The 22165-nt window shown below is 40.2% G+C and overlaps 1 protein-coding gene across 2 annotated transcripts in view; it reads right to left on the bottom strand.

Moving 5' to 3' along the window:
* The window catches only part of LOC142160193 (killer cell lectin-like receptor subfamily G member 1), a 46222-nt gene extending 38724 nt beyond the window's left edge, over window positions 1–7498 (bottom strand). For both annotated transcript variants that reach the window (XM_075215135.1, XM_075215134.1), the window contains exons 1-2: window positions 7397–7498; window positions 1243–1389 (exon numbers count right to left, since the gene is read on the bottom strand). In XM_075215135.1, coding sequence (XP_075071236.1) covers window positions 1243–1321 — 79 coding nt within the window. In that variant the 5' untranslated portion in view covers window positions 1322–1389; window positions 7397–7498. The remainder of the gene's footprint in view (window positions 1–1242; window positions 1390–7396) is intronic.
* Between the last annotated feature and the right edge of the window lie 14667 nt (window positions 7499–22165).

The following is a 22165-nucleotide window of genomic DNA, read 5'->3' on the forward strand; positions in this document are numbered from 1 at the left end:
TATTTTGTTATACTTTGTTATATTTTGCTAGTCAATCTCTTTGTGTGTTGGAACCACATTGATCGCATTGGACAATCTTTAATGGTAAAGATAGAAGCGGAAAATACACAGTGAATGTTTGAAACAGGCTAGTAGTATTGCTATACATGACATGGGACCATTGAAGACTTTGAGGTACCTATGAAACTGAGGAAATGGCGCATCATAGGTAAGTAAAGCTCAGTAGTATAAAACAACTTTGTGGAATACACCCAATACAATATTTGAAGTTGTGGGTATAATTCATCTTTAAGTATAGAATGAAGTGGTCAAAAACATATAGAAATATTTGTGTTTACAACAGTACTAAAGCTAAAAACAGTGAATCCAGTGATTCAAGTATGTGATTGTTCTCAATAGTATGAGAGTGCATCAATTTAAAAGCAGGAAACATTAAAAACATAAAGGTTCAGGTATGAAACACTTGAGTGATGCATGTTTTAATTTTGTAACTTTTTTTGAAAAATAGTGTTCTTATAAGATAATTTTCTCAAAAATGACTTTATTAAAAGGGTACCCTTTTGATAAAGTCATTCTGATGAAACGCGTCAAGGGACAAGGTAATATCTGTGTCCTCTCAGCCTGCATTGGAGAGTGCTTCCCTGGCCAGTGAGTGTTCTCCTGGAATCATCTACATGAGAGAATTATGAATACAGATAAGCCTTATATCTTCTTTATTATGTACGGGCATTCATTTGCTTTCTGTCGATTGTGTTTTAATAAAACTTTTTATGAGTAACACCTGATGTTATGAGTCTACTACACTATATTATCCCTCATTTTCTCGAGTTCTAGTACAAATTGGATCAGATGTGTATCTTTGGGAAAAATCTGGATTCCAGTTGAATTTCCAACCAGATAAGCTCTTATTTATTTGAATTTGGTATGCGGATACAGGAGCACTTATATATTTCTTATTATTTGTGGTATCACACTATGTTTGGCGCTTTTCTTTTTATGTTTATATAGGTTTGTTGATTCCGCAAATGGTGCCTTGAAGCAAAGCAGCCTACTGTATGTGATGCATTATATTGTTGTTGAGCACGTTTGAGCACTATATTGGTTTCACCGAGCATCGTTTGTCTATTGACTTTTTATATATATATATATATATATATATATATATATATATATATATATATATATATATATATTTATTTATTAGCATCACTTATATATAGAACTATTATGGCTGCAACTCACCCTCTAAATGAGTTTTCATCTCTGGCGGACATCCAGACTTTTTCTTCATGTTTAGTTTGGAATACATAACATCATCCATACTTTTTATGTGTCAGTGTAATACACTGTTTCTCAACACAAACAATCTCTCTGGAACGTCTTGAACACCTGTAACAGGTCAGGAACTTGTGTGAGTACATGTTTTCACACATCCGAATTCAGCAATCTGAAATTATACTCAATGAACAAAGCACACAAACATGATCAAGGATTGTGTTGTCTCACCCCCCCACCTCCCTCCCCGGCATTAGCAGTAACCAGCCCAGGCCATGAGCACTAGCGGGTGATGGTTTCAATCTGTGGAGGACACATCGATTATTTATTAAAATTATTTATTCACCTGTAAAGATATGTGCTGATAGTCATTATAACAGGGCTCAACTAGAAGCAAGATATAGTCATCCTAACAGGTGTATCTTTGTTGCACTTGAAGAAGCTCCAGCAAAATGTGTTGGGTACACACTGATCTAGCATGTTTTCTCCTGTGGTCACTGTAATGACTAATCATTATAATTAATATCTTGCTGCAAATGAAGTTTAACCTTCTTTGGAGACCCACATAGAATGCCTGAGTCTAGTTTTTATATTTAAGTATAGCAATGTCACTATTATATAGATGCAGAGATACTATTGTGGGGACTTGATAAAGTCGAATACTCCTACTAAACAATACAGAAATAACATTACTGAATCAGGCTGGGAGTAATAGCAAACTAGCAGCTATGAGAACCACATCTGTATGCTCTAAATCTACATGTGGGCTTAAAATCTGTAGAGAATCTATTCACATGACACACAATATAACATATACATTTAGGACCTCACTCAGATCAAAGTGTGCAAACATTAATTACCTTGGAGCTTTGTTTGTGCACTGGTATTAATGAACATAGTCACTGCCCGCAAATAACCTTATATATAAATAGTATTACTGTCGTGAACATAGAGAGCTTGCAGTTATTTCTAAGGGATAATTCATAACTGCAGTGTAAATAGGTTGTATCAAATGAATCCTTTGATAAGTTAGTGTAAAAGTTAAAGACGCAGAGTCTGATGTAATTGTGTTTGATTCCTTTTTACATCCCAGTGTGAGGAGATAAACCTGCCACTTTTAGCAGCTTCCAGGATGTTCGCTTTAGACACTTGAATAGACTTTGTGGTGCCAATCACAGCTGGAGATCCTGGTAGGCAGCATGTGAAAGCCTATACAGGTATATAGAAATATGACCTTCAAAGGAAAATTTTGTCATAGTTCCTATTTTGGGAAATCTGGATGCTACTCCGTACTGAGGGGCAAAAACCACACAAGGGTCTTAAAACATAGATACCAACTACACAGGGAACAACCATAGTCACATGTATTTCAGGATGAGATTGGATATTGTTGTAATTCCATTATGTTTGGTATTTAAACGTGCGGGAGATTATGACCGGTTTATTGAGGGGGGTGTTATTTCTCTGAGATATATCTGTGAAGAATTACCTATAGGTCAAAACTTAGGAATAGTTTGACCAACCCTGAGGTGACACCCAGGGGACATTTCCGCCCCCCACATTAGCATTCATGCTGCCCCTGTGAATGCCGTCCCATTTGAGTTTGCTTAAAAACCTGTGTCTGGAGGGACAAATTGTCAGCTTCTTGGGAAATCAATCTAATTGAAGGACTGTCCATCTTTCCTGCCTGCCCCAGGCATACGGATTATTATTTGTAAGTAATGCTCTGTACTTTCATCCCATTTATTTTATAAGAAACAATTGCACTATATTTGTATGTATTTCATTATCTTTTTATCTTAAGCATTGTGGATGTATTTTCCATATTAAATTACACTTAATAAATTCTAGTCTCTGTGTTCTTACGAATTCACGCGACAGTTTGGTCCAGACGCTACATAATTGAAACTGTGCAAACCTTGTGGTTTATGTGAACTCTGATTAAAGTAATTTGTGCTAGATTAATGCTAGGGAGAACTGAAGGCTTCCTAAATAAGAGTGTCAGCTCTTGTCTGAAAAAACCTTGGTGGTGGTAATTAGTATCGCAAAGCTAGTGTGTGGCATAGATAGGGAAGGATTTAATCATTTTAGACAGACCAGGTGGTTGTTGTTTGGTTAACCCTGTGTCACATATGCATCACGCAGACTCAGGTGAGTGCTGTTCGTGACAAATTACTAATCAGGCATTATATTGATCATGGGGCCTCTGACAGGTTGAGGAAATACTCACTTTACATGGAGAAGTGTATAGTCTTCACTACAATTTGGGACTAAAACATGAGATTACCAAGAACAATGTTGACTCTCATACACAGTGCACAATGCTGATAGATGGTATATAAGAGCAAAATTATCACCATTTATTTATATAGCCCTACCAATTCTGTACTGCTGTAAAGAGAATGTTTGTCATTCATATCAGTCCCTGCCCCACACTTGGATTCATTTTGTCAGCAGCCAATTAACCTACAAGTATGTTTTTGGAGTGTGAGAGAAAAACAGAGCACCTGGAGAAAATCCAAAGGGGGAGAACATACAAACTCCACACTGATAAGGACCTGTTTGGAAATTGAATTTATGACCAGAGTTCTGGGAGGCAGAGGTGCTAACCACTGAACTACCACACTGCCCAAGATAGTTTGCTCTTTCATTTTGAAATATGCAGTGATCAATGCTAAGAACTGCTATATAAAGCAAAACTGTTACTGAACATCTCACATTCTGACTCTGGGGATGAGAAAAAAAGTCTAGTAACAGAACTGTGTGAATATTGTAACACTAGATAAGTAAAATCTGATACATATTCTTTAACTCTCACCAGAGATGCTTAGGAGTTCCCGGTGATCATTCCTGCACAATAGTGTGTATGGTAACATTAATACTGAACCATCAATAAGGGAATGACTGGGATTTGTGTTTTAGAACAAATTATCCACATAATTAAGAAACACATTTCTACTGGAATCCATTGAGCAATTTAAAGGAGTCTGTTATAGGAGTCAAATAATAAAATCATCAATCCAAGGAATAACTGAAATATCTAAATAAATAGCACGCCACGACCATTTAGAAGAATTTTTTTATTCAAAAATATTTACTTATCACTACTTCCCTTGGAGTTTTTATATTTTGCTGCAGTAGTATTTAGGTTAAGAGTTTGATTTTCATACTGACTAATAAAGTTTATAAAGAATTAAATTTTAATACCTTGGTGGACTCCCAAGTGCCCTGAACTTTATTCTCTCTTCTTGTCTTTGGAATTTTGCTGAATAGACTAAGTCCACGACCAAGGTGAAAGGGTTTGTCTCCCTCCCCCCGGCATTAACGGTAACAAGCCCAGGTGCTGGTTTCACTTTGGGGAGGGAACATCCTTTTTTTTTCACTGATTTTTTTTTTTAATACCTGCAAATATACGTGCTGCTGGTTATTATCAGCATATACCTTTTAAACAGGGCTCGACTAAACGCGAAATATATTCATCATGACAGGTGTGGTGCGGTGAGTAAATATTGTACATCAGGGGTGTCCAACCTTTTAGCTTCCCTGGGCCACATTGAAAGACGACGAGTTGGTTTGGGCCGCACATAAGATACACTAACAATAACAATAGCAGATCATCCAAAAAAACATAGAAAACATAGTTAACATATATATATATATGAGAAAAAAAGTGATATATATATATATATATTTATATATATATATATATATATATATATATATATATATATATATATATCACTTTTTTTTCAAATCCCCCTATACTTACCTTTCAATCGCCCTGTTCAAAAAATCCTCTCTAGTTATTATACTATAATCACTTTTTGTATTGTTTCGATGCAATATCAATAAAGTGCATTTAAGCCAGGCATTGTATATCAGGGTGCCCTGACCAGGCCTGTGGTACCTGACATATACATCACTGTGACCCCAAATTGTGACCTGTTTTGCTAATTACACCACTATGTTAGTTAAGGGATAACAACTTATAATGGGCCAAAGAGAATAATATATAATGCCCCATTAGTAATACAAGTAGAAGTATGTAGCAGGGAGATAAGGTCCATGATGCTCCAGAACCAGGTGACTTTTATTCACTGGTCAGCGTCCCTTGAAACATTGAAAAAAATCCCCCTTAACTTACCTTTTAATCGGCCTGTTCTCCTGTCCTCTTCTCTTCTTTTCTCCAATTCTGTGCTGCTGATTGTTCTTCTCGCGCGGGTGACTCCACTGTGCTGCGCTCCGCAATGGATGTTGGGCGTGATGACATCACGCCCGACATTCACTGTGAGCACCGCACGGAGGAGGAGACCAGGGAGGGAGCCGGAGTACCAGCTGACGTGACCGCGTGACCGCAAGGTAAGTATTTTCTTTTCTTTTTTTGCAGGATTTTTTTTTCCATTAACAGTGCTGCCCCCTTGCCACAACCAAAACTCCTTCTGGGCCACATTTACAGGGGTGCTGGGCCGCATGCGGCCCGCGGCCAGCGGGTTGGACAACCCTGTTGTACATCCTTACTGTAAATTAGTTGCACTTGCATACCTAGGAACCTTCTCTCCAGGCGTATTGCCAATTACACTATACTCCAAGGGGCCTATTTATCAATCAGTTTTTACATAAATAGCCACATTTTTAAGTATAGTTGAAATTTATTAATAGGGCATCTCAGCAGATATCGTAGTTGCCTATTTTCTCAAACTCTATAGATGTCTATGGGGACTGCTATTTAGCGCAGAATAGCAAATTCTGAAATTCAAAGATTTTCGGAACTTGTGCCCGATGGCTAACGCCAGCTGAAGCCTATTGGGAAAGCATTGCGGTAGAGGATCCCTCACCGAATTTACCTGCTCTCCCCTCCGGTCACTATCGCAAGGTGGCCACGTTGTGATAGTGACCATAGAGGACATAAGAGACAGATCTTCACAGGAAAAGCAGTTTTTTTCTGACTGCTGTTCCCAAAGAGGAACTTGAATAAATAGCCACAACATTTCATTCCTGATCTTTACTATAAGGAATAAAATTGATCGTGTTTAAAATGCGGATCGTAATAAATATGCACCTTAATGACACGTTGTTTTGCTGCACATGTACGATGAAGGAATTATAGAATGAGGAGTCTGGGGTGAAGAGAAGCCATCTGGATATAAGAACTCACTGCTACTGTATGTATCCGGCAGGCTTGAATCTGGAGTATGATGTGCGTCAGTTTATTTGAATTGTTATTTTTGTCTCCTTATTTTCCATTTGTATCATTTTAGGACCTATTTCTGGAGTTCACTGATTATTGCCAGTGTTATGGTAATTCTTTATGATGAACATTAATTTGATTAATGAACTTGAGAAGTATATACTTGCCCCAATGTTTTTGTATTTTAGATATTGTGTTTATTTGAATATATGATATTGTGTATTGTTTCGATGTGCTATTTGTATGGGTATTGCCATTTTGGTGAGCCAAAAATGTATTTAACTTGTTTTGATCCAATGTGGTTATCATAGTTATAGCAGATCAATACATTGCTTGCAGGTATTACTTAATTATGATTTTGTGTATAAAAGGAGCATAGCTTGAAAAAGGACCCTAAAGGTTAGAAATTATGATATGTTATTGTTTCTGTGGTGAAATAAATTAGATTTTACTTGCAAGAAATCAGAATACTCCTGTTTTTGACTGTGCTTAGTATTCAATCAATGGCAGGAATTTGGTTCACTAGAATATTACTGTTCTCCTAGTTTTACTGTATAATTTACAGCTTTTATTTTAGTCAGTTGTAAAGTGCTTGTAAATAGGCAACATATCCACTGTTGTTTCTGTGGTCTCATGTAATTTACACCCATTGCCAATGTTACACTTCTGCATAAGATATTGGTGCTTCATATATGCTGTATATCTTTAAGGTGATACTACTGCACACTAACACTACAATTCAAATCCCTCTATAAATAATGATAATATACATCACATACAATGTGTACCTTCCAAGAAATAAGAGATTGATACAAGTTGAGGACATTTCTTCTTATGTCTATAGACCCATCACCAGGATATTGCCGATATACAATTACTAAGGCATTATTTTATAGCCCAGATAACCCAGAATATAATATATGTGCCCCTTACCTGTATATCCAGCACAGGCTCCTGTCCTTATAGATGAAGATGTCAATGTCTCTGAACCTGCATAGATCAGGATAACCTGCACCTGTACAAGCTGTATATCTGTATGAGAACTCTCGCCTGTATGCGTATCTATTACGCTATTTATTACTGATGTTCCATCTTTACTTCCTGTGTGGTTTTAACAAATGAATGAGGGGGGGGGGGGGTCTGATTTTTGACCCATTCACAGGTTCCAAGAAGACCAGATAAATACATTTTAGCTACCTGTAATGGTGTTTTGTTCTTTTGCACATTTACCTCAGTTGACACTACTGATAGCAAATGTTTTAGTGATGGGTAAAACTTTTGTATGACCACTGCTGTGTGGTGCTCGAGCAAACCTCTCTCATTCCTCATTACTTCTCAAGACTGAAAACCTTTGCAATTCTCCCATATCAACTCTGGACCACTTTCATTTATGTTTTCATTAGAACATTCAATAAGCCCCTCACTTGAAGGGCATATATCTGTATACAGTAAAATTTATGCACAAAGTGCTGGACGCGTTTGTTCCCCTAGGACTGGGACTCTTTGTAACACCCCTGGCTGGTGGGTGTTGGAGAAATTATTGTGATAAGTAAAAACAATAATATTTTATTATGTGGCACTACAGGTCGCAGCAAGCTCTAGCAGCCATAACATGCTTAGGTATACTTTCGCTTGTATAACAACAAACTCCAGCATGCCCTTGCATCATATAGAACTGTAGTGCCCCATAGTAAAATACTTTTTTTTAAAAAATCCACACACTGTAGAAAAAATAATGTCATTTAAACAAGCAATCTGCCAAACCTTTGTTCTCCACTTTATTGTACTCAGATTATTTAATTTTTTCTTGTTTTCTATCTTCTTTTTTCTGTGGTAATCCAAAGGTTAAAAAAAACAACCTTCTTAGAGGATAACCTGCGCCTGGTGGAACCACAAGACAAGGACTTTTCTGCAAATAACCAATCAAGAGCAGCTTCGGTCTGATTGGTTAGAGTGGGAGAAAGCCACTTTGATTGGCTATTTGCATAAAGATCCATATGGTGTATGAATGAACTTCATTGTATCAGTTAAGTTTATTCATAAAATGTATCACTGAACCTTATTGATACCAAACATTGGGTCTATAGGCAAATAGCCAATCACAGCTGCTTTCTCATGCTCTAACCAATCCCAGCAAAGGGATTTTATTTTTAACCATTGGATTGCCATGAAAGAAGAAGATAAAAAAGAACATGAGTTAGGCGTATTATAAAGTGGAGAATAAGCCATTGGGGAGAATTTTTTTAATGAAAGGACTTTTAATATAGCGTAGGTTTTTCTTTAGCACATAACTATGTTGCACTAAAAAGCACAACGGGTCCTAGATGCCAGGGTAATCTGGCACTTGTAGCTCTATTTGAGGAAGGCACATCGATTAGCAGTAACTGTAGCTTACCCAGTTACTGTTCTAATTTTTAAAAACTATTTCTTTATTGTTTAACATCTGAAAAGATATGTTCAAACGGTCATTATCATCAGCACAAGTGCGTTGAAGGGAATCAGTGGCGGGCTGGGACGGGGGGCAGGGGGGCATGAGGCCCCCGGGCCGGTCGTCCATTGTACAAATCGGGCCGCCTAGTTAGTAGGGGAAGCGCCATAACCCGCCCGCCCGCACCTACTATACTAACTATTGAAAGAGAGCCGGCGCATCGGCTCTCTCTTACTGCAGCGTCCTGACGTGAAAAAAAGAAGTCAGGACGCTGCAGTGAGAGAGAGCCGATGCGCCGGCTCTCTTTCAATTAGTGATGGGTAGTTCACGAATCATTAGTTGAAATGAACTAATCTTCAAAGTGAACTAAATTATTTAGTTCACAGCTCTGACAAAGATTAGTTCACCAGGAACTATAACAAGTGGGAGGAGTTAGAGATAAAGCCGAGCAGCTCCAGCAGCCGCACTCACTGTCTCATTCACACTGGCTCTTTTGTTTCTATTCAGCTCTCATTTAATACTCATGAGTCAGTACCTCTAAACTACCAAAGGTGGCGCTGCTGTGCTCAGACATTGTGTGAGACTCACTGAGCTATGAGTCATGAGTCATTCTCCTGGCTGGAGTTCATTAGTTCATCTAGTTCATTTCACTCAGTGACTCATACGAGTCTTCAAATCATTTCACTCTTCAAATCATTCCACTCTTTCAAATCTTTTCAATCATTCAGATCATTTAGCTCATGAGTCACAGGATACATTCCCTTCCCTGTCAGCTTCAGACACACTGCACTGCTGACTGCTGCATGTTATATACTGTAGTTCTGTTTACTGCACCATATATACAGGGGAGATGTATTAAACCTTCAAGAGAGATAAAGTGGAAGTGTTGCCCATAGCAACTAATCAGTTTCTGTCATTTTATAGACTCTGCTAGATAAATGACAGAAGCTGATTAGTCATAATTGCCAACATTATGTTGTTTACGTCTGGGAGTTCCTGGAGCGGGTTATTGGCGTAGGGGGCGGGGCTTCGTGAATTGCGCCATTTTGGCCCCGCCCCCATTAACTTGATGTCTGTTTGGGGTCTTTTTACAGCTGTAAAAATCCCCCCATAAGGTTTGATACATCTCCCCTATATCCTGATTGCACTGATCTAAATTTTAAAAGCAAAAAAGTGACACTTTATAATACTCTGAATTTGGGTCTTTTTCATTTGCATATTATGGAAATAAAAAATAATAATGAAAATGTAATTAACTTTGCAGAGCTCAACATGTCACTACTAGTTTTTGTATAAGTGATTGCCCTTTTTAATATATTAAAAATGATCTGACATATTAAACTTATCTGATCATTTTAACAGGACTATAACTCATCTAATGAGGTAGTAGTATATATGCCTACAGTATGTGTAATAGACTAGATCTATGTCTCCAATCACTTCTCTCAGCAGTGTTCCAGAGCCAGTGATCTAACTGAACTAACTGAGCTAAATGAACTAAATGAACTACTGAGTGAAATGAGTGAAATAAACTAATCTTTTGTGTGAACTAGATCAGAATCAACTAATCTTCAAAATGAACTAGATTTTCCATCACAACTTTCAATAGTTAGTATAGAAGGTGCGGGCGGCCCAGAACACAGCAGCTGCTTTGAGGAGCCAGCACAGACGACGCAGGAAGGAGGAAAAAGAGAGCTCAGGTAAGTAAATTACAGGGGGCTGATGAGAAGAGGTGGCTGGAGACTAGAGGGGGCTGATGAGAAGGGGGGCTTATGAGAAGGGGGGACTGGAGACTAGAGGGGGCTTATGAGAAGGGGGGACTGGAGACTAGAGGGGGCTGATGAGAAGTGGGGGGCTTATGAGAAGGGGGGACTGGAGACTAGAGGGGTCTGATGAGAAGTGGGGGGCTGATGAGAAGGGTGACTGGAGACTAGAGGGGGCTGATGAGAAGTGGGGGGCTGATGAGAAGGGGTGGCTGGAGACTACAAGGGGCTGATGAGAAGATGGGGCTAATGAGAAGGGGGGCAGGAGACAAGAGGGGGCTGATGAGAAGTGGGGGGCTTATGAGAAGGGGGACTGGAGACTAGAGGGGTCTGATGAGAAGTGGGCGGCTGATGAGTAGGGGGACTAGAGACTAGAGGGGGCTGATGAGAAGTGGGGGGCTGATGAGAAGGGGTGGCTGGAGACTACAAGGGGCTGATGAGAAGATGTGGCTAATGAGAAGGGGGGCAGGAGACAAGAGGGAGCTGATGAGAAATGGGGGGCTTATGAGAAGGGGGGACTGGAGACTAGAGGGGTCTGATGAGAAGTGGGGGGCTGATGAGTAGGGGGACTGGAGACTAGAGGGGGCTGATGAGAAGTGGGGGGCTGATGAGAAGGGGTGGCTGGAGACTACAAGGGGCTGATGAGAAGATGGGGCTAATGAGAAGGGGGGCAGGAGACAAGAGGGGGCTGATGAGAAAGGGGGACTGGAGACTAGAAGGGGCTGATGAGAAAACGGCGCTAATGAGAAGGGGGGCAGGAGACAAGAGGGGGCTGATGAGAAGAGGAGGCTGGAGATTTCAGAGGGCAGGAGGATAGAGAGAAGGGAGGATTTTTTTATAGTATGATACATACTATAAAAACATAAGTAATATAAAAAATAAATCAGTAAAATATTAATTTGCAATAATAATCTCTATTAAATGTGAGGAAAGTTGTAACCCGTAATTTGATTGTGGGGCTGGTGGGGAAATAGACATGTGTATTACATGGGAATGTTAATAATTTAATGTCGGGGATAGTGAGGGGTTAAATCGGTCTGTTTGTTAAATGTAGAGGTTATCAATTTAATGTCTGGGCTGATGGGGGGGTTATGTTTGTTTATTAAATGGGAATGTTATTAAATGTTATTCATTTATTATAGGGGATTGATTGGGGAGAAAGGAGGCTTTTAAATTATTGTTGGCTGGTTAGGGGGAAGGAGGCCTAATTATTAAACATGGGTGCTATTAATTTGATGTCGGGGTTATATGGAGGAAAATAGACATTACACTTAAATGCTATTAATTACATTCTGGAGCTGATTGGGTGGAAGTAGACCTGTTTATTAAACAGAAAAAGCTACTGATTTAATGTCTGTCTGGTTGTGAGGAGGGAGGCCTAGATTCTTCACTCACTGATCAACTTTTCAAAATGTGAATAATAACTATCTTTTATCCAAACAGGAGCTCAACATTCCAGGATCCAGCCAAGCAGCAATGGAGTATAAGACCAGCCAGCAGAAGCCATCGGTGATGTGTAACCACTGAAAGGAAGCATCTACTCCCACAAAGGTACGTTATGGAGGTAAAGAACCTAGTGGTCCAGTGGCAAACTCGGTGCAGGAGCTTATGCAGTCTGTGCATAGTCAGCAGCATCATGTACTACTTTATATGGCCGTGTCATCCATTGACAGATTATTGTACTACAAGTTGTATATTCTATAAATGGGTGATGCGGCCGAATCCAGCAGTATGTGATGGCCACTTATGCGCGGACTGCATAGACTGCCTACACCTTGTTTCTCTAATGACAGTGTACAGTGCTCCTCCCCTAGACTACAGGAGCCTTGCGGCAACAAATGACTGTGTGAATGTGATCGCCACAGTATTAATGTTCCCAGGGTGTCAGAATATAATCCCTTATAATCAGACAGGTATGTGAAAAGGGAGGAACATATACAATAAATAACATACAATATAAAGGGAGGTTTGTTTTTTGTTGCATTATTTATTTTCATTATTTAAGATTTACATTTATAATAATAAAAGTACCGCTGGATTAAGCAAAACTAAAATAACCTATTTTTTTATATTGATAAATATATTATAGTTAAAGCAACCCTTTTAGGATACGCCGCTACTTATGGGCCAGTGCTGTGTGCTTGCCCCCCGGGCTGAAGTCTGCCAGCCCTCCCCTGAAGGGAATATATAATGAGGAGTCTTAGGTGAAGAGAAGCCGTCCAGATATATGCACTGACCACTACTGTATGTGTCCGACAGGCTTGAACTGGAGTATGATGAGCATAGTTTTATTTGAATTGTTATTTTTGTCTCATTATTTTCCATTTATATCATTTTAAGATCTGTTTCATGGAGTAAACTGATTATTGGCAGTGTTATGGTAAGTTCTTCATGCTACATTATATTGCACATTTCATTATTGAACTTAAAAGTATATACATGCTCTAATGTTTTTGTTATTTTGTTTTGAAGATATTGGGCGTTTTTTTTGAGGCTTTATATTTCACATCGGTATTGGATGTATCCTGCAGTCTCTTGTGTAGTAGAGCAGAGTGGACCTACACCCGTATTCCTCACCGTACGTATCTTCAGATCCACTCTTTGCTGAATTCGGCATACGCAGGCCCAAATTATGTACATTATGAAATAAGCACACATTGCTCTCAGTATGTGTCCTTTGATTAATCAAGCCCATTGTGTTTATTTCAATATTTGATATTGTGTATTGTGTTAATGTGCTATTTGTATGGGTGCTTTCCCATGTGCCAACATGATCTGACAGCCATGGGTTTGCTGGCACTTGTAATTCTACAAGCACCAGAATACCCAAGCATGTTATGGCTGCCAGGGCTTGCTGGGACAAATAGCGCCAGTTATTAAAATACTATTTTTTTACTTTTCACAATGTTTTCTAGAACACACATTATAAATAGCTGTAGGGATCAAATGCAATAAGCCAATATTATATAGTATAGTATAGTATTATAGAGTGTATGTATATTCATATATATATATATATATATATATATATATATATATATAAATATATATATACACACACATTTATATGTATGTATACATTAATATATATATATATATATATATATATATATATATATACATATATACATGTATATATATATATATATACACACACACACACATGTATATATATATATATATATATATATATATATATATACATATATAAAGAGAGAGAGAGAGTACTTGACCTACACTTGCCTGTTCCCCTTCCCTCCCTTATACTGCCTCTCTAGCTGTAAGGAGTTGTAAATGTGAGAAGTGCAAAAAATCTGTGCATGGATGTTTTTTATGGTATGCTTGTGCAGCACAGAAATGTGTATTTTTAGGGTTTCCTAAATTCAGTAATTCACCCAAAGCACCCCCATCCCATATCTGAAAAACTCAATACTATTGTTTGATCCTTGTCTTCAAGCCCTAAGTGAAGACCTGGCTCTAACCCAGGACTGGTGGAACACAGTAAGTGGGGTAAGCAAAGCGGGGGGAGTCATGCCTGAGAGGTGCTCCGCTCAGCCTGCCTTACCCGCTTGTCCATTGGTCCAGTAAAAAAAATACTTCTGTCTGCATCCACCAGCAGCTCCCTCCACTCTGCTTCCTCCTCACTGACTGTTGAACGTGCCGTCATCACGTCCCAACACTGTCAGTGAGGACTCGCGCCAGAAGACTGAAGAAAAGAAGGTCATAGAAAAGTAAGTAAAGAACATAGAGGAACAGTGTTTTACAGGGACAACAGTTTAATCAAGGGGCACAGTGTAATAAAGGAGAAACAGTGTGATGGAGCAAAAATGTGATGAAGGAGCTCACAGTGTGATGATGAAAGGTCACAATGTGATGAAGGGGCACAATGTGATGAAGGGGGCACAGTGTGATGATGAAGGGAGCACAGTGTGATGGAGGGGGCACAGAGTGATGAAGGAGAGGTCACATTGTGATGAAGGGGGCACAGTGTGATGGAGTTGGGGCACAGTGTGATGAAGCAGGGGACACAGTGTGATGAAGGAGGTGTCAAAGTGTGATGAAGCAGAGGACACAGTGTGGTGAAGGGGGGTCACAGTGTGATGAAGGGGCAAACACGTGATGAAGGAGGAAAATTGTGATGAAGGGGGGCACAGTGTGATGAAGGGGCAAAAGTGTGATGAAGGAGGGGGCACATCTATACTTCTCACCAAACTAATTTGCCAAAAACTAACATTTTTATTACAAAGAATACATATTCTTCATTTATTTTACTAATGTAGCAATAATGAGTTCTGTTTGATGCTGGACATGCTAGCACTGACCCTACTCAAACCCTAACAACTTTAATAAAAAAAGAAAAGTATTTTATTTGAAACTGATAGTCAGTTACTCTCAGAATGTACTGCTGTTTTCTAAGTACAACAGATGGTGATATATATATGTGTATATATATATATATATATATATAACCACAACAATAGATATACACTGGCGCTATCTACCACATCAGTTAGTGTTATATATAGAGGTTCACAATACTATATAGTATCAGATATAATAATTAATAGTCCACAATCACTTCACTCATGTGTGAGTGGCAGCCACGTATAAGCCTGTATCCAGATGGTCAATCCAGAAGAAAATAGTCACTAGAACAAAGCACAGGCAGGGCGCCTCATAGTGTTATACCAGGACAACAAGGAATAAAATATGTATATATATGCGTACCGTCAGGTAAAGATGTATAATCTAGACTTGAGTGGATCCTCTTTGAGAGTTGTAACACTGGATCTCAACTCAGGAACAATCCAAGGGCGTGGAAAAAGACAAACATATTATAATATTGTAATGCAAAGGATAATGCACCACGTGAGACACCACAGAATATTCAAAAGGGTGTAATATTCAAAAATGCACCAGGGTATATATATAGAACAACGTAGCCCAGAAAAACACACACCACTTTATGTGTAGGTAATAATTCATATGCGTACCAGAAATATGAGCATAATAGCCAGAAGATGTTTTCTTTATAGGCAGCTGTATCTCATACAATGGACACCCAGGAATATGGGCATAATAGCCAAAAGATGTTTTCTTTAAAAGCAGCTGTATCTCGTGCAATGGACACCCTTCCAGCGTCGGTATAATAAATGGAAGGGAATACAGTTGTAAAAAGCAATAAAAATTTAATAAACAAGGTAATACTGAACTCACATATAGTTCACCAGGTACAGCTGATCAACAGTAAGGCTCGACGCGTTTCGTCTTGATGATCACAAGACTTCCTCAGGAGCACAGATATATATATATATATATGTACAGTGTCGGACTGGGGCATGAAGGGCTCATTGGGGTACTGCAACACTAGGGGTCCACCAGAGGGGGTGTGGCCGGCTGTCATAGAGGCAAGACCAGACACTAGAGCAGGAGGGGTCAGCCCACGAACGACAGCTAGCACCATAGTGTAGTATATAAAGAATGCAGTGTGTATATAAATAGTACATAGTCTTGACCTGCCCCTTAGATTGGGCAGAACAGTCACCGAAAATTGGGATTGTCCCACTAGACCAGGCTTGGCTAACCTGTGGCACTCCAGGTGTTTTGAAACTACAAGCCCCAGCATGCTTTGCCAATATATAGCAGCTTATTGCTGGATGGGTATGCTGGAACCTGTAGTTTCACAACAACTGGAGTGCCACAGGTTAGCCAAGCCTACCTATTCTTGTCACTTTTACCACCTGTGGCTGCTGGTTTCTTCAGTGGCGGCTTGTCTGGATCCTGGAATGTTGGGGGCCCTATTTGGAAAAAATAATGGGTACATTTAGAAAATTCCATCCAGCCCCGGTGTTAAATCAATAGAACCCACAATTAATACTTAGGTCTTCCTCCAGCCCCAACATTGAAGTAATAGTATTTCCATTTAATAAACCTATTGCCCTCCCTCCTGACAGCCCCTGCAATAAATGAATTGCATTTACGTATAATAAATATACCTATTTCCCACAACCGTCACTGCCATTAAATAATTCATATTCACATTTAATAAATAGACCTCATTCTCCTCAAACTCAGCACCACATTCAATTAATAGCCCCCAAACCACTCCATCTTAAATTAATAGTCCCCACTATAAAATTAAATTGCCCCACATTCACCCTACAAACAAAATAGCACCCATTATTTAGCCACCACCTACCACACACACATTACATTGCCACGAGCCTGCTGTGACATCACACACACAATACTGTGCCCCTTCATTACCATGCTGTGCCTCCTTATGATCACACTGCGCCCTCCATACTTCTTTTGCCCCCCCTTCTCCTGGCCCCCCTTCATTACCCTGTGCCATGCTGCTTTTGTCCCCCATCACCCTGTGCCATGCTGCTTTGGCTCCCTTTCACCCTGCGCCATGGTGCTTTGGCTCCCCTTCACACTCTGCCATGCTGCTTTGACCCCCCTTCACACTCTGCCATGCTGCTTTGCCCCCCCTTCACATTCTTCCATGCTGCTCTGGCCCCCCTTCACACTTTGCCATGCTGTCTTTGCCCCTTTTCACACTCTGCCATGCTGCTTTGGCCCCCCTTCACACTGCCATGCTGCTCTGGCCCCCCTTCACACTCTGCCAGGCTGCTCTGGCCCCACTTCACAATCTGCCATGCTGTCTTTGCCCCTTTTCACTCTGTGTCATGCTCCCCCTTCACTCTGCGCCATGCTCCTCCTTCATTCTGCACCATGCTCCCCCTTCACTCTGCCATGCTCCCCCTTCACCCTGCTCCCCCCTTACTTCCGTTCCTTCACTGATCTTTTCTTTCAGGTTCTTTCTTCTATTCTTTCTTCTCTTCTTCCCGACTCCTCTCTGCGGCGCTCCTCACTGAATGTCGGGCGACATTCAGTGCGAACGGAGCAGAGAGAAGTCGGGGAGCGCCGCGGTCATGTGCGTATTCTTTTTTTTTTTTACATTTCCCACTCCCCCCACCAACGAAGAGGGGGGCGAACAGGGTTGGGGACCTACTGGGGGATAGCCCGGTACCCCGGTGGCCCAGTCCGACCCTGTACACACATATATATATATATATATATACTTACAAACAAATTGCTATGATGCACAACAAACTTATAAGACTAAGAATTTCATTTCTCTTCAAAGAGGAAGTAACTGTGGATGGAAAAACATGGTGCAGAGGAAGCAAAATTAAAACAAGCATTGACTGAAATCTTGTGTTGTAACACCACACTGACCACACCACCAGTTAGGACCAGGCAGGAAGGGTTATTATTAAACACTACACAGATGGAGAGATTAGATAGAGTAAGGTGTAAAAATGTTGCTATATGAACCCAACTCTAGAAGTGTAAAGATAACATATATAGCAAAACAGAAATCAATAAATGCAAAAAAAGTCAAAAGCAATGCAGAATTTAATTAATTTGTTAGACAAATGTTACTGACACTGGATGTAATTTATAAAAACTACAGAGTAAATGCTGTGGTACATCTAAAAATGCGTAAATGCATCTAATTTAATTGTACACACCCACAGTCAGGTTCAGGGACATTTAGGGTCCCTATAGTAAACTTTTGAACGGGCACCCAATGTTTCTAGAAACAAGAACACTCTCTTCTCTCTTTCCTTCCTCCCACCCTGACCAGCTGCCTTACTTTGCTTCAACTCTGCCCTGCACTTCCTGGTTAGTGAGAGCATCAGAGTTACCTTTTCATCTGAGCAGAATTGCTGGGGGATTTTTCTATGTATTTTTGCTTTTCTGGATAACCCTGTCCTTTCAAGCACCTGCTGTGAACCTTTAAATTGATTGAGCAAATTCCATTTCTGTATTATTGTTTGAGAGGCATGTTTGGTATCAGTAGCTGGTCCTCTGTTGCCATTTGGAGATTCCTGGGGTACCTCTTGGTAAGTTAGCTCTCTGTTTAAAAACACATGAATGTATGACCCAATATAGGGACCCTCATTGTTTAGAGTTAGGTCCACCTTATTAGCAAAGCACCGTAAAGGGGCGGGCGGCTTATCATACATTTGCAAATGTTTGCAACTGAGATTTCTGTATTTTACGTAAAAGTAAAATAGCAGCTTTTTACCATCTCACAACAGTGTGCTGGGGAATTATTCTCTGTTTTTGTACCTTTCTGGATAACCCCACCATCTCAAGCACCTGCTATGAACCTATAATTCATCAAGCAACTTCCTTTTCTGTTATATATATATATATATATATATATGCAGAGAGGGAGAAAGAGAAAGGACTAGGAATAGATAGATAAAAACATTGACTACTGCATGCACCGCATACAAACTGTGGGGCATGAGGGGCGTGCCCACACTGTGTAAACATATATTTATATATAAATATAAAAATGATGACAATAACAGTGGCGCTTATTTCAGAATTGAGGATAGGTATAAATATAATAGTCCAATATAAATTCACACCCAGACACCTCCTTAATAACAAAGTGGCAGTCTCCCTTCAGATTTGGATGGTATGCCAAGTGAAGTTCAATGAAGACGGATGAGAAGGGGTACGGTGCCTTTGGTGTATTATTATGGGTAAGGTAACCCAGAAAACCAAGGTGTGTGCATATGCATACCAGCTGTCTGCTTGAATACAGCTCATCAATATACTGAGTAGACTACATCTGTAACAGTATCACACTATTTGGGTTTCTTCTCTCTTTGCATGGACCTAAGAGACACAGCGGACTTACGTGACCGCAGCAAAATTGTCTACACTGTATATTGATGAGCTATATTCAAGCAGACAGTTGGTACGCATATGCACATACCTTGGTTTTTTGGGTTACCTTACCCATAATAATACACCAAAGGCACCGTACCCATTCTCATCCGTCTTCATATCTATATCTATCTATCTATCTATATATATATATATATATATCTCTATCTATCTATCTATCTATATCTATATATATATATATATATATATATAAAAACAACTATGATGCACAGTAAACAAATTAGTCTAAGAATTTCATTTCTTCTCAAAGCGAAAGAAGCTGGGGATGGAAAAAGTGCAGAAAAATCTACACTTCCTGGTTAGTGAGAGCATCAGAGTTCCCTTTACATCTGAGCAGAATGCAGAATTTAATTCTAGAGTCCATACAGCAGGGAGCTCATAATGTTTATAGCTGACCATAAATATCCTGCTAATCAGAGCAGGTGGTAGAGGGTTGCAGGGCCCACGGCTGCACTGGGGACAACTACAAGAGATCTGGAAGATTAGGGGCCATTAAGGAAGGAGGCACAAATACCTAGTATACAACGAACAACACCCTAATACATGCAATGCCAAAATTGTGGCGGGCACCACACACCTGATCATCCGGCCTTTAATAAACGCTGTAACTCCTGTAATAAATGGAACCACTTTGCAAAATGCAGCAGATCCAATTACACAATTGCAGCTAGCACGTCATGTGAAACACTGAAGGAAAGGCAGTCACATAGCATAAATAACGTGGAGACCGTATTAGAACTTGCCAATGTGATATATTGTGAGAGAGTAGATCTGGTCTTTGAAAAGGGAGAAATCTTTACTAGCCTCTGTGTCAAACACAACGGAAATATACTGAAAATAAAAATTGGCACTGGTGCCAAGTGCACCAAGTGGTGGTGCGAGTTAAAGACTCGCCTATACAAAACAAACTCACATGCACTAATTGACCAGACAGATTCAGTAAACCTTGTGGCGTACAGAGTTTAAAGCATTAAAACTATGGGCACAGCCACAATAGAGTTTATGTTTAAACCATTACAATTTCACATCGTTGATCGTGACTTCAGACCACTACCAGTACTGCCAGATAGCGTTAAACTCGACTTGAAACACCTGAGAGCCGAAGTCCATATGGTACAGCCAGAAACTCCAGAACTCAAGGAATTCAAAGACCTGTTTGACTGTGATACCATTGCCATGAAGGACAAAGTTCTTACTGAACTAGAAGGCATCACAAGGCTCGGTATAAATATCCCGATAGAGGAAGTAGGTCTCAGCCATGGTAACTGCAGTGAAAAAGAGGGGTCAGTCATAATATGCTTAGACCCCGTGCACCTAAACAAAGCACTGCTGAGGCTCGACACCCATTGAGAATGGTAGAAGAAGTTATTGCTGACATGCCTGAGACAAGAATCTTCAGTACTGTGGATGCTAAATGCGTATTTTGGCAGATACTTCTGGAGAAAGAGTTGTCCAGGCTCACCGTATTCACGACACCCGCTGGACAATATGCTTTTTTGCATATACCTTATGGCCTGATAACTGGCAGTGAAGTTTTCCAACGATGTATGAAACAGCTGTTTGCGGGATACTGTGTGAAATCATTGTCGATGACATCCTCATCCAGGGTTTCAACATCCAAGAACACGGAGAGCGCCTCTGTCAGGTGTTGGAAAGGATCTGTGCCATAAACTTAAAGCTCAACTCAGACAAATGCAGGTTCTGGGTATCAGAAGTTCAATATGAGGGTCATTTTTTCACTGACAAGGGGGTCAAGCCAGACCCTGAAAAAATGGCGACCATTCAGCAAATGCCGTTCCCTGAGGACAAACTCAGCCATCAGCGATTCCTGAAAATGACAACCTACCTGTTGAAATTTCTTCCCAACTACTGCACCACTAAGACAGTTACTACACCAAGATACATAATGGTGTTGACAGGAGCCAAAGCAGGCTGCAACTACAAAACTAAAACACATGTTAACAAGCCCTCCAATATTTCAGAACTTTAATGTGCATTTACTGTTGGTGATCTCTGCAGATGCCTCACAACACGGACTGGGTGCTGTTGTCAGGATTCAAACCCAGGGCTTCTCCCTCTGTGGACTGCTGCTCTGCTGACTGAGCTATTCTGGCTGCTGGAAAGTTCCTTGCCTTTATTCTAGATCAGTTCCAGTGATCTCCTGATCTTCCAGCATGCCTTAGCTCCACCCCTTGACTTCCTATAAAAACCTGCCCAGTTCCTGTCTCTAGTGCCTGATTATTGTGCTCTGTGCCTGTGATCTAGCTCCTGCTCCTGTTGCTGTTCCTGACTACCAGCATCTACTACAAATTTGTACCGACCTCGACTTGCCCTCCACTTCACTTCTGCCTCAACCTTTGGACCTCTACGCCTCTCTGTGTACTGTACCTGGCTTGTTTGACCTTTCTTCCATCTCATCTCCTGTTAGCCAGCCTTCCTCCCTGCCTCTGGGCTCCTATCCGGTCTCCAGACCGTGACAGAATAATCAGGCCCGAAAATGGATCCCGCGGGAGTAGCTGCGCTAAATACTTTCAAAAAAATAGTAAAGGAGTTGCAAGAGTTTGCCTGCATTTCTCAGAACAAGATCAGACAACTAGAAGCCCTTGCTAAAGCTCAGCAGGAGCAAATAGCTCAATTACAGAAAGAATTAAAAGATTATGACGCCACTGCTGCACAAGTTTCGCGTCCACCAATGCCTACAAAATTCAGTGGTGATCGTCGTTTATACAGAGG

Source organism: Mixophyes fleayi, chromosome 6 (assembly GCF_038048845.1).
Source record: "Mixophyes fleayi isolate aMixFle1 chromosome 6, aMixFle1.hap1, whole genome shotgun sequence".
NCBI classification, from domain to species: domain Eukaryota; kingdom Metazoa; phylum Chordata; class Amphibia; order Anura; family Limnodynastidae; genus Mixophyes; species Mixophyes fleayi.